This window comes from Diadema antillarum, unplaced genomic scaffold (assembly GCF_040938485.1).
Source record: "Diadema antillarum isolate AM-2024a unplaced genomic scaffold, OU_Dant_1.0 seq00000407_RagTag, whole genome shotgun sequence".
In the NCBI taxonomy this organism is placed as follows: domain Eukaryota; kingdom Metazoa; phylum Echinodermata; class Echinoidea; order Diadematoida; family Diadematidae; genus Diadema; species Diadema antillarum.
Window position 1 is genome coordinate 1,323,652 of NW_027271395.1, and position 13,399 is coordinate 1,337,050.

General features: G+C 39.0%; 1 protein-coding gene across 1 annotated transcript in view; it reads left to right on the forward strand.

Moving 5' to 3' along the window:
- Positions 1–1,919: 1,919 nt before the first annotated feature.
- LOC139732269 (agrin-like) overlaps positions 1,920–13,399 on the forward strand; it is a 113,189-nt gene continuing 101,709 nt past the window's right edge. Inside the window, exon 1 of the mRNA XM_071643142.1 lies at positions 1,920–2,379. Coding sequence (XP_071499243.1) covers positions 1,920–2,379 — 460 coding nt within the window. The remainder of the gene's footprint in view (positions 2,380–13,399) is intronic.

Here is a 13,399-nt window from a genome sequence, read left to right on the forward strand (position 1 = left end):
TTCTGCCTTTCTGTTAATTTGATTTTATATAGCATTACTGAATTAAGACAGCTTGAAAAGTTATAGTACAATGTCACGTTAGAAAACAAACAACAAACAAACAAACAAACAAACAACAGACCTGGATGAGTGAAACACTACGTTTTGACAGTGTTATGATTAATTTAAGATTGTGTTTGCCTTTCTTTTGATGTCAAAATGATGTGACTAAAATTCATGCGGCCTATAGAATTAAACATCTGAGGCTTCCCGATGTTACCGAAATAAATTAAATTGTAAAATTTATCAATTTTTCAGTGCATTGTGTTGAGCATGGAGCTGTGATATATAGGCTTTGTATTTTGGCGAAACACAAATTCCCAAATAAGTATCCAACTGAACCAACATCGATTATGCTGAACTAAAATAAAAAATGCATGTATTTCGTATACCCTTCGTGACCCGAGATAATTTAAAAACTCATAGTATGCATGGTAGAAATATATTCTGTAGTTTATCCTGTACCCCGTTACCACGAATATCCTGTCCGGATGTAGCTTGCGTGCTAATTTGTATTTTTCTTTCTACGAAATCATAAACAAACAACATTTGGTTTATGGTTTATACAAGAAACTTCCAAGGACAAACCAACAGTATATTGTTGAGTTTATGGCACGACGCGTTGTATCCAATCATGTTTGTGTGTGTGTGTGTGTGTGTGTGTGTGTGTGTGTTTCAAACATTTTTTTTTTTTTGCTTACAAAACAATGATTTCCCGTTGTAGGTTGTCAAATCATTGGAATACATACTGTATAACGAGTTACAGTTGTAAGGTTATTTTTTGTTTGTTTTCAATAACAGAATGATTTGAGTGGCGCGGTACAATATATTAAAAATCCTGTCCTCTGTTTGACAGATAACCTGAGTATGTCGTTTCATTTCATTTCATTTATCGTTCTGCAAATCAAAAAATCACTTTAATAAACATAAACGTTATTAGACAGTGCAATGATTACAGACTGAATGGATGAATCAACAGCTACATAAATGACAGTTCCATAAGTAAAATCATTTTGACCAAAAAAAAAAAAAAAAAAAAAAAAGCATTCGCCTGGATATATTTGCAGGTAGGTACGTGCGTGTGCAGGTAATATGAATGATAACTATTATTGAATTTACAATATGAAATGAAAACATGAATAGATAATAATGATAACAGAATGAATATCATAAAAGAAATATAGAACGAGAGAGGGGAAAAAGATATAGAGAGATAGAAATACTCAGTACACAAAGAAAATGAAACCAACTGCTTTTTCGGTTTGATGTGCTCTTTGAGCAGATCATTTCTCTGATTCATTAATTTTACTCGATGAAGTGAATACTTCAAGAAAAGAAAAAAAAAAGGCAAGTCAATCATTTCAAGTGTTGGCGTCGACTTTCTCAGTCAAGCATTTTTCCCGTATTCGCTTCACTGAAACTTTGGTAACTCCTAACGAACTGGTGTTCTTGTCGAGTTGATCTTGCTGAAACACCGCCGCCTGCGGGCCAAACACGCGACGATACCTGCGGATGCATAAAAAAGCGGAAGTTTTGTATTGTTGGAGCTGATCGCTGAACGCGTCAACAGATAAGCGAGACTGCGCCGATAGTGGAGGTGGTTTCAAGGACCAGTTTACCGGCGGTATTGGTATTCGTTCATTCAGTGAGTGATCCCTATTACTTGGTGTAATCTCTGCGTTGCCTGTGAGGCGACAGCATCCGCTCGTGCTGCGGGGAAACTTTGGAGACGGCTTTATCGCTCCTCCGGCTCAGCATTTGAGAGGATTCAAGATTCTAGTGGAATACATCCTGCAAGGATTGATTTTGTCTTGGATCCAACTTAGTTTTGACTGTCTCAGCTCTGTGGAAAATTAATAAATTCCTCTCATTCCATGACGATGTCTCGTTCTTGCGGGGCCGCTCTGCTGGCGGCGATAGCATGCGTGATGGTGGCGGCACAGCTCCGGGGCGCCGCCGCGGTGCAGATTAACAACGGTGTTAGAACCTGTCAGGAGCATCCAGTGGAAATTCGCGAAGAAATGGCCAACGTTGTGATCTCTGGCTTCATCCAGGGCATCATGAGAAAACCCAGGACTATCATGTACGACTGCAACGTCGAGGTCTTTCGCGTGTTCAAGGGTCGGAACGAGCTTCACTCTCACGTCGAGCCTCCAATGAACGGAAACTCGCTCATGATCGGCGGCTTCGGCGATCCCACCATCTGCGACAACGCCGTGACTCGGGGCGAGACGCGCATCTTCATGCTGAACAAAAACAACGACGGCCACCTTATGCTGAATTCTAGTGTCATCCGCATTACTCTCAACAACCTTGTAGAAGCAGAAGCAGCAGTATTGGGTATGTTTCCTTTCTTTCATTCTCCCTTTATTTTCATTTTAAATTTTTGCCAAAGCGTACCCCTGACCCATAGATCCATCAAGGAAGCCAGTGTCATACTGTATCTACTGTAGAACCTCTAAGAGAGAGAGAAGAGAGAGAGAGAGAGAGAGAAAGAAGAAAGATATAGCGGGAAAATTAGATGGAAAGAAAGGAACGAGAAAAACATGAGAAGGTGAATGATGAGGACAAGAAGAAGTTTGTTAACTTTGTCATATATGTTACCTCAGTTTCTCTTTGACAGAAAAATCCGTCTGTCCGGAGGAGTCTGTTATTTTTTTTTTTGACGTTATCTCTCTCCTCCGTATAGGAGGGGATAGGGATTCTGTTAAGCCAGACGCAGTCTCCGCTGAACATATCCCCGACGACCAGATACAGACTAATCTTTCAGTCAAGTTTCTGTCTGCTTTATGTACTGGTATTTGGGGCAGACCAACAACGAAGAGTCGGACATCCCTGTTGTAAAATTGCTGTATTGGTTACACCAGCAATGATTTAAAAGTCACAAAAAGTACATGTGAGATACATATACCTGGATCTCCTCCAAGTTTTTGAGAAGTGGTTTGCTGACTATCTTTCTTTTGATGTCAAACTAGGACTCGATGACATGAAATAGGGCGCCTATAGTGTTGCTGTGCCAACATCATTATGACTGTTTGGGGAACAATAAGCAGATGAAATTCCAGCTTTGCATTGTATTGTGACATGCTTGTAAAAAGCGAATTATGTACTATGTGACTCTTGTTTTCGAATTCTATAACTTAGGTTCAGCTAAACATATTTGAAGAGTTTATTATGTCCTTTTTTTGGGAAAGAAAACTGTGTTAAAATAGTAGATTTTAAAGTGCTGTTGACTGAGGCAACCTACCATATCGTCAGGTGAGAATGGTAAGGGCATTGCATTGTAAGTTGCCACTGAAAAGCCATAGTGTTCGAGGCATCTTAACGCCCTTATCATTCTCAGCCGACAATATTGTTTCTAAAAAGAAACGTGGCGACTGGGATTTGGGTAGAACTCTTCAGACTGCTGATAGGATTTTACACTCTGTTGGCTTGCCAGCTTACTAGCTAGCTTTACTGTACTCGGCACATTGAAAGAGAGTATTACTAAGAGACCAGTGAATTTTTACTGTGATCACAACCAAATCAAAGAGTTTTAGGGGATGCATTTTGTCCCAATGTTTTGAGTTTGATAACTGGCTTTGATACGCTGGCTGCGTTGCATTGCCGGCATGGATCCAGCAAATGAGCTCAGCGAAGCATGTGCTCGGAAACCTTGCACAGTACTGCTTATGTACCAGGCATTTTTTTTTTTTCAATGCAGGGTCTTCTACAGGCCAAGAAAATGACCCATTGTCGTCAGCCTTGCACCCAGGCTTTTGGACAGAGCATGGTTGAGTGAGTTGAGCCCAGAGAAGCTTTGTGCGAAAAAAGGCAGCTTCATGCTATATCTATGGTGGACACTCCACTGAATGAGAAAATAAAAACAGAAGGCAGCTAAAGGAGGAAAACAAAACGCTTTGTTGCGACAAGAGAAGCCTCCAAAAAGAATCTCAGGCTTTTGTGGGAGTTAACTTTTCACCCACATGCCTGGATGCAATTTTCACTAAACTCATCCGCATTATGTATTCTATATAAATAGTACATCTGTCGCTTGATATAGCCCATGGTCCTGCTAAGAGCAGTATGTAGTGTAATACCCTCCATCAAACTTTAATGTCTCGTCTGGCTGCAACAAAGAAGAAAAAGTAGAAGGTCTTTTTTTGGCGTCATCTTGTTGGTAATCTCTAGGGCTCGTCTGTGGTAGAGTTCCAAGTTGCGAGACAAGCGAAAAGCTGAACATTACCAACAAATAGGAGGCTTGAGGTCCCATCATGTGAACCAGAGTTCAAGCCTCGAGAGGATTACATTTAATTTGCTCTCATGTGGAGCATTCCCATCCCCCATTCCTTTCTTTCTCCTTGTCAAAATGTAATGTGTCCACCCACACATGACCTCTGTGCTCCACATTCCGACAAGGGTGAAGTTTTAGGAAGCTATTCCTGGTAAGGCTGTGTGATATGTATTCGCCCCAATTATGCACTTCACACGGAAACCATCACCACACAAAATTTCACACATTGTTACTCTGAAAGGATTCTGTGGAAATGGCAAGATTTGTTTACATTGAAGTTTAGATCCAATGTCAAAGAAAATATGCATTCCTCTGAAAGAATCAGAAGTCAGGTATACAAAGACAAAAATAGACAGGCAGACAGAAGAACAGCTACGGGTAGATAGTAATGATGATGGTTGTAAAAACAGAGTTCAAGAAGTACAAGAAAAAGAGAACATGATTATCAATTCAATTTTTCCTATGAAGGTTCCATGCATACTGTCTCCTGTCTGAAAAGAAAAATCCATGAAACATGTGGTCCACAGATTTTGTTCTGTTATGGATTTGAATACAAACATCTCAAGATTTACAATCGGCTTATTATTGGAGCCTTCTTCCAAGACGACACCTCATGCTGACACTCTGGAGTGTATGTTTTCAATTATTAGATTATCAAATTATACTTTTCAATTATTCAGTTATGAATATTAACTGCCATAAAGACCAAACAAACAGAGACAACAACTTGTGGTGCAAGACAAGACTTGTAGCAGTATTGCTCAATTTAGAGCTAAGGAGAATTATCCACATAAATCAGGCCTCAATTATCCTGTGTCTAGCCACAACTATTTTCCACGGTAGATGTTTTGACTGTGCTAACAAAAACTATATAAATCGCTGTGAAAGCCTTGTGACATAAAAGTAACATGATGATGATCATCACAATGAAAGAGAGTATTGTAAAATAAGCATTGTCTTTAATACCTGAACCATCTGCTGTTTAAAAAACAAACAAACGAACAAACGAACAAACGAACAAACGATCAAACGAACAAACAAACAAACAAATTACAAACAAATAAACAATCAAAAGCAAAAAGAAATCAAAATCAGAGAAACATTGGTAACAGATTTCCTCAATCTGAACAAATGAACCTGGTTTTGGTTCTTCATGGTGCCTTCCAGGAAGTTATGAAGTGCCCTTGGGGGGGGGGGGGGGGGGGGGGTCTCACCCACCAGCCCCCCCCCCCCCCCAAAAAAAAAAAAAAAAAAAAAAAAGAAGAAGAAGAAAAGGACCAGTTGTCCTCGGAAGGGGGCAGGCCATGTGTACACACATAAAATATCGGGGCACATATGTATGCCATACTGAGGGACACCCTCCAAGTCTTTGGGGAGGGAGAAGCGGAAGTTGTTGTAGCCCATTCTATGGTGGGAGAAAAATTTATGCCAGTTTATCCCAACCAGACTTGTGTCAGACATTGAAGGTTAGATGTTGTGCAGTTTGAAATCATGATCCCCTAGCAAAAGTGCAAATATTTTATGGAATCTTGTACAAGTTGTACCTTGTTGCCTACTTTAAGTCCTCCTTTCATAATTCTGGCATAGGTTTTTTTTTTTCCTAACGATATAATGGTATTTCAAGATTCGTGGTCTGCCATCTTCATGGTGCTTGATCTGATAAGTTCTACAGTCACCTCCACTTAGTTGAGACAGCCCAGGAGGTAGATCTTCATCCAGATTCAAAATGTGGTTGTCCCAGTTAAACATTACTACACGAGAAAGGAGTCATCTGAGCATAGTCTGCACTAAGTTCGATACATAGGCCTGCAGATCACACACTGTGTGCATACAACACATGTATCATCGATAGCATACCACTAAAAACTGTAGCTGTATAAATGCTGTCATCAAAGACAAGTTTTTGTGCCAGTATTAATGACAGAATTTGTTCAAATATATCTAAAGAAGACTAAAAACAAAATGGGGGAAAAAACAGCATTGTATTTCACATCAACCTTGTCAACCATCTCTGGGCTCAGCATGCCCGGGCGATACATGATTTGTGCTGTTCCGGGGAAAGTTTTAATGCACATTCCACAATGTATACAATTCCCTGAAAGGGTTGTCATCCAGTATGGATGGCTGAAAGTGAGGCCTGAAATATTTTAGAGGATGTTTCTATCTTCCGAGGCAGTGTGCAAACTCAGTCCTGGCTGATTTAAAAGCTAAAATGGGGCAAGAATGTCTCCGGATAGTCCATCCTCCGACTTGTTTGATAAACAGTCTGAGAGACTTTTAGTCTGACCCTGTTACATTCTAGGGGAATTTCAAGGGCATTTCCTGCCACTATGTGATTTTGTGATTTTTTTTTAAAACTTTCTTTCATCTTCTGGAAACCTCTTAGCAGGGTTTTAATAGTTTGATAGAAATACAGAGAGTGGGGAGAGACAGGAGAGGGGAAGAGAAGAGAAGGAGAGAAAACAGAATAGACAGGGTAGGGGAGATATTGAGGAGAAAGAAAACTTAGCCTTCTTTACAGGCCCTTATGCTGTTGTTCGCGTCGTCATGAGCTACTTAAGCCGGCCGAAGTTGATCCTGTCGGCGCGATGGCCTGTTGAGCTTTGCGAAAGCTTAACCTGCACACAACACCTACTGAATAATTCAGTAAGTCACTTTGACCAGTGCAAACTGTTCAATTCCCTCATCAGTCGCCAGTGTGAAACGTCTTTTGGGTGATAGAACTCTGAAGATTTGTTTGCAAAGTTATCACTGCTCTTGCTATTAGGAATAAATTATTTTCTCCTCCCTTCGTCTTCCTATGTTTACATTTTTCCTTTCTAAGTCTTTAGCAGAATTTCAAGAGGGTATGTTTGACAGCATAATTACTGGAAGATTGACAATTAGGCCTATGTACTGCTAGTGCTTAATTGTTTTCTTCCTCTCTGGTCTCTGTGTGGAATCTGTTCATTTTCTGGTGATTCTTATGAAACTGCATCCAAAAAAAAAAAATGACTTGACTCATCCGTGCAGTGGGCAGATTTTGATTTTTAAGAGTATGATTTTTGTTGTTGTTCTCCCCTTCATGCATGCAAATCTACACCCTCTCAATACAAGTTTGTCAACAAGATTGATGAAAGTTCATTTTTTTTTTTTTGCAAAAAGGTCTGATCCAGGAGTATCCGAGCAGAGGTTTTCTGGGGTGTTTTTGTATTTGTTTACTCTTCCAAATGAGTGTAGGAGGCAGAGTCTCCGTTCATTTAATTTGTCACTATATACGGCGCTTATGGTGTGTTACACCGTATTCAAAAGATTGATCATGAAAAGGACAGCTCAAACTATGCAGCATCATTGAAAAGTGTCTGCAATGGCTCAGTAAACAGTGGTATTTTTTTTTGTACACCTCCTTTGCAATATTTGCAGTTTGAGTAAGTGTTGCAAACTAGCGGCTCTACAGGGTTTCATAACCTTGCCCATTTCTTTTCGGGAGAGAATGCAAATAAAACAGACAGCTCAGTGTTCAACACAGACGTGTCCAGATGACATCAAAATTGTGTCATGCGTATTACGTAGCTGATCATTGCCATGTGGATAGTTCACAATTTGTCCTGAAAAGCTGTACTTGGATAAAGAAGTTTGAAATGCAGATCACACTATTGCCTTACTCACTTTCTTGGTGAAGTCATGAATGATCTACATTGTAGTGAAGAGATCAGCAGTAATATAAGGTGGGAATGTTGCAATGTTGGTTTCTACAGGTGTCCAGCATGTTAAATGGTTTGGAACATTTGATGAAAGCAAGGAAAACAAGCATTTACAGTTGTAGTTTCCCAGGCATGATTACGGCATATTGGTAGATTCTGCAATATCCAAGATATACAATTATGTTATACTTTATTTTTGCCCCAGTGATCGATGAAAAATTGCAAGTGAGAAACACCACCACTTTCCTAAGATGCCTTTAATCTTGTTCACATTGTTAAACACCACCACTTTCCTAAGATGCCTTTAATCTTGTTCACATGCACCCAAAATTAAAGGTTTTTGAAAATCTATAAATAGCAACATGATGCAAAAACTAATAATTCTTGGATGTAGAAAAAAAAGTATTAACTTTTACTTCGTAAAACTTGTGATAATTTGCTGTATATGACATGTGTGAACAGGACATGAAAAAAGCACTTTTTTTTACAACCCAATTTTGCAACTCACCATACTTGGGTCCCTTTGTAACTACAATGTTGTCTTGGTTACTGTTTGGATTAAAAAAACAAGAAGAAGCCCCAGTAGGTAGGCCTGTTAGATTTAAACCATACCTTGAGATATCCATTTACAGCTTGTTTTGCTAAAACTTGTATTCGGCTTCAGCAGTACAATAGCAGACAATCAGTATCGCAAACAGCTTGATGACACCATCGCCAATTAAGACTCATTATCTTTAGATTTAAGGGGTCATGACTATAAAAAGGCTGGATTACATAACACTGGATAATCAGTGGGGGGGGGGGGGGCTGTATAAAGTCAAGTGCATTTTCACACTGATTACTGGAGGCAAAAGCTGATGTAAGCAACTAATTGAATCCCCATGATATCTAGAGGAAGTTGGAATTAGTGATGGGGCGTGAAGTACGTGCAATGAGGTGACAAAGCTTTTGCGCTGATTGTGATAGTTTTGACCCACTGACCTCACTGCGGAAAACTCCATCCTTTGATTGCATTGTGTGGGAAAATGTTAAGAAAATATACTGTGCAATTGGAGTATGGAAGATGATTCAAATAAATATTGAATGACAAGATTTACAAAATGTTATTCTTATAAAAATAAAATGAATGTTACATCTCAGAAAGACCTCTTTTGTGCTGTGTTTTCTCAAGACCCTTTTCAACTGAACAAATTGGCATTACAAGCAACAATATGATTATCATGGAGTCAATGCACTTTAGTGCAATACAATGCAGTGATATTTTTGAATTTATGTACTCCTAAACTGGTATCAATTTGTATGATGCTCAAAGGATTTTTTTCTCACATCTATCCATTGTGAACAATATGGTTTTAAAGGCAATGTCGGCAGCACAACTAATTGGAAGTTTTCTTAAAGTCTCAAAGAAGTTGTCAAAAGCAAGGCTAAGCCGTGGAATTTGGCATTTTCGTCCAGTAATTACCCTCACTTTGAACCAGACTTAATGTCAGTATAGCCTGGTTTTCTCCAGCTATTTATCCCAACAATGAAAAGGTGAAAAGCCGCCTCCTAAAATACAAGCACCGAGGCAGCTTCGGGGGATGTGCAGTTTTATGTACCACGCGTGCATTCATTCGCCAGTTAGAAGTTCAGGAAGTTCACCTTATTAATTTCAAATGGGCCCCAGGGTCTGCCCTAATAAAGGGTGTTTTGGGAGGAATGCACATAAATGAACATGTGGGGATGAGTGAGTTGAAGGAATGCCTGGCAGAGATGCGGAAATTTGTTTCCCCTAACCACAAACGCCGTTACATTTGTGCCCTTTCTCATGTGACATGTGTATAATTGTACAAGGGACATATTTCCCCCAGATGTGAGTCTGCAGCACTCTGTTTGACTTCTCATTTGTTCATTGACTATAACGTACAGCAAGTACTGACTGCAATTTCCGATGTCTCCTTCTAGTGTATCTTATTCTGACCCAGAGAAGTTGAACATTAATGATTAATTTTTTCAGTCCCTTTGAAATTCTGGAATTTCTCCTACGACTCGTACCATTGTATCTCTGTCCTTTTATAATTCATATTCTTGAAGTCCTGTTACCTGTAAATTGTTTTCTTACAAAATAAGACTTAAGTTACACTGTAGGCCTAATTGGCAAAGTTTGGAATCTTAATGATCTTTACTTCTAAGTCATTTAACTTTATGATTCAGACAGATATTCATAACCATATTGTGAGATGTATATAATGTCTTGTTTATGTTTGACCCTACTCCATGTGCAAACATTTGAAGGGTTTGTTTGCAAAAACCGATAAGTCCATTTTTGAAGATTTTGAAGTATGATTTCTGTCATAAAGTACAAAATAAGACCTTATATTGGTCACTACATATAAAGGTATATTTTGGAAGTTATGGTCAAAACAAGCAAAAATTTTCTTATTATTCTCTTTATTTTTCTTGACCTTTAATCGCAAATATCTCCATTTGGCAAATATGGACGTATCGGTTTTTGCAAACAAACTCTTCATTTGATCATAGTGAAAAGCAATGCCATATGAAAGTATACATGGAAAAAAAGAGAGCATAGTTTAATTATTAAACTGAAATAGATCAAAGCATAAATCAAAATGAGACCCAAATGCAGTGCATAATAATTGATTCATTTTATGTAAGTTTCGAAGGATGTCGAACTGCATGTCTATGAACAGTAACAGGCCTGCAGTAATAAAGTTACAAATGTAGGCTTAATTTATACAGAAAGTTTGATTGATGAGTTTTCAATAATGAGAATATCACTAATGCCTACGTCCACAGCATAGATCTCTTTTCGCGATCAGCGGTTGCTGATATGGCACGCTTTCATGTTTGAACACTTCATCAATGATGAAGTGGTATTTTTAAGTGTGTGTGTGTGTGTTTGTGTGTCTGTATGTCTGTGTCATGGACCTACCTACCTGTATAGCCATCAAGGCAGCAGCATGCTTTCAGTAGCCTCTATGGGATATTTAAAGGACAAGTTCACCTTCATGGACATGTGGGTTGAGTGAATGCAGCATTATTAGTAGAACACATCAGTGAGAGTTTGAGCAAAATCGGACAATCTGTTAAAAAGTTATGAATTTTTGAAGTTTCTGCTCAGTCACGGCTGGATGAAAAGACTACTATAGCTTGTGATATCACATGAGTACAACGATATAAAGAAAGAATAAAGAAAATTCAACATATTTCCATTTTTTCTCGCATAACAAGAGAACACTCGACTTCTCTCTTTCAGAAGGCAGGGGGAATAATATTACCCTTAACATATATGTCAGCAGCAAGTCAAAGAAATGTGCACTTTATTCGAAAAGTAAAGTTTTGTGAAATTCTCTTTTTATTTTCCTTGGGGTTGTACGCATTTGACATCATACACTGTAGTAGTCTTCTCTTCCAGCAGTGACTGCGCAGATACTTAAAATATTCGTAACTTTTGAACGGATTGTCCAATTTTCCTCAAACTTTCACTGATGTGTTCTACTAATATTGCTGCATTCTCTAAATCTTTATGTATATGAAGGTGGACTTGTCCTTTAAGGACTGATTACGCAGGCTTAAAGGCCCTTGTGTGGACATTCCAGTTGACCGAAGTAGGGCTTATTTGTTATCATTGACATGACTTTGGCAGTCCAGGTTATAATGGGTCAAATATTCAGTTGTCTATGAAAAGGTCTTTTTACTACCATGCAAAGGTCCTAGAAAATTGTTTTCTATACAGTTCTGTTTTCATTTTCATGTTAATCTTTTCTCACAAGTGATGTCATAATTTGATTATGATTACAACTGTACATCAATGATATGAGTGATAATGATAATGATAATCAAATGATGATATTCAACATTGATATCATTGTTATCATAAATCATTATTGTTATCATTGTCATTATCATATCACTATTATGATTATTTTGTCATTGTCATTGTTATCATACCAGAACAGAAGTAGAACTGGGGAATGTCTTAAATATGCCAGAAATATTGAGCAAAGTTTGGTGGGTTTTATGTCCACTTGGATAAAGTTGTATTGCCTTGCAACCATGCTTGCTACAATGTATTTCAACTTGCTTGCCCTGTCAAGTTACCAATGCACAAGTTTGCTGATACCAGTATACCAGTGTTCATATGATAGGCCCTACTTGTTTTTGTTTATACTCCTCCTTATGTAATACTAAAGGAAGTTTTTGCAGGAAGAAAATGGCATGAACTGTTATTGCAAGTCATGATGTGTTGTTCATGTCAAAATCTTGTTTTGATAGTCAGCATGTCTGCTTTAAAGTCTGTGTTTCTCTTTTCCTTGTTGTGAAGTGGTAAATGACTTTGGCAGTAACAGTTTGCACTAGTGATACTGGCAGATAATCTCATTGCTAATAATATGAGTATACCCAATGGCAAAAACAGAGGTTTGAAATGTCTTCAATATTCAAAGAGATTTGTATATATATATTCACCATGATGTGATAATGAAAAGAGATCATCTGAGGGGGCAGACTATGAAAGGTGGACATAGTCCGACATGTGGACACAGTGGCTTTTAGAGTGAGTGACCCCACAGACTGGACAAGACCTATTGTCTAGGTTTGCGGGGCAGTAGAGATGGGAGATAGGTTGGGGGGGGGGGGATGGGAGGGTTGGAGATGGAGGCGTCTGACTCATGAGTAATGAATGTCGTCCAAAAATAAAAATTGGAGCTTCAGGGATGGAAGCGAGGGTGGGTGGAGGAGGATCAAAGATGGGAGAAAGAGAGGTAAGTAGACTGAGGATAATTACCTCCCATTGTGTGCAGTGTCCGACTGCAGGGGTGTTGGTAGAGCAAGCTGGTCGACAAATAGGTACAGCAGAGGAAGGAAAGAATTTACACATAGGCCTATATTCAGAGTAGGATTAACTGTTAAGCCTCACATCCACCAGGCTGTGATTGTGCAACGTGTGGACACTAGCTGCCCTGATTGCCGTGATGTGATTAGGCTTGGATTTAATAAAGGAAAAAAAACAAGAGAGAGATCATGAGAGGGCTGAGAGTTAATTACGTAGTGTGAAGAGATGTGACCACTAGCCTCTGGCTTGGCTCATCTTGAGCGTGTTGTTCCATCCCATCCCTCCTCCACATGCAAGACATGTGACTATGCGGTTGGCTGATGATGGAGAATAAATGCCAAGGTCTCCGATTCAAACCTTTTCGGTATTTCATTCTCGGAGTGCCAGAACTGCAACATTGTAGTGCCTCTTTGTTCAGTGTAGGTTAAAGTGGAGTTTATAGAGGGCCTATCAGGGGACCGTTTCATGAAACTTTTTGTCAGTGATTTACACTGACAACTGTTGAAAGCTACTGAAATCCTTGCGTCTGATTGGCTGATAGCAAATTTGTCGGTGAAAACCTCCGACGAA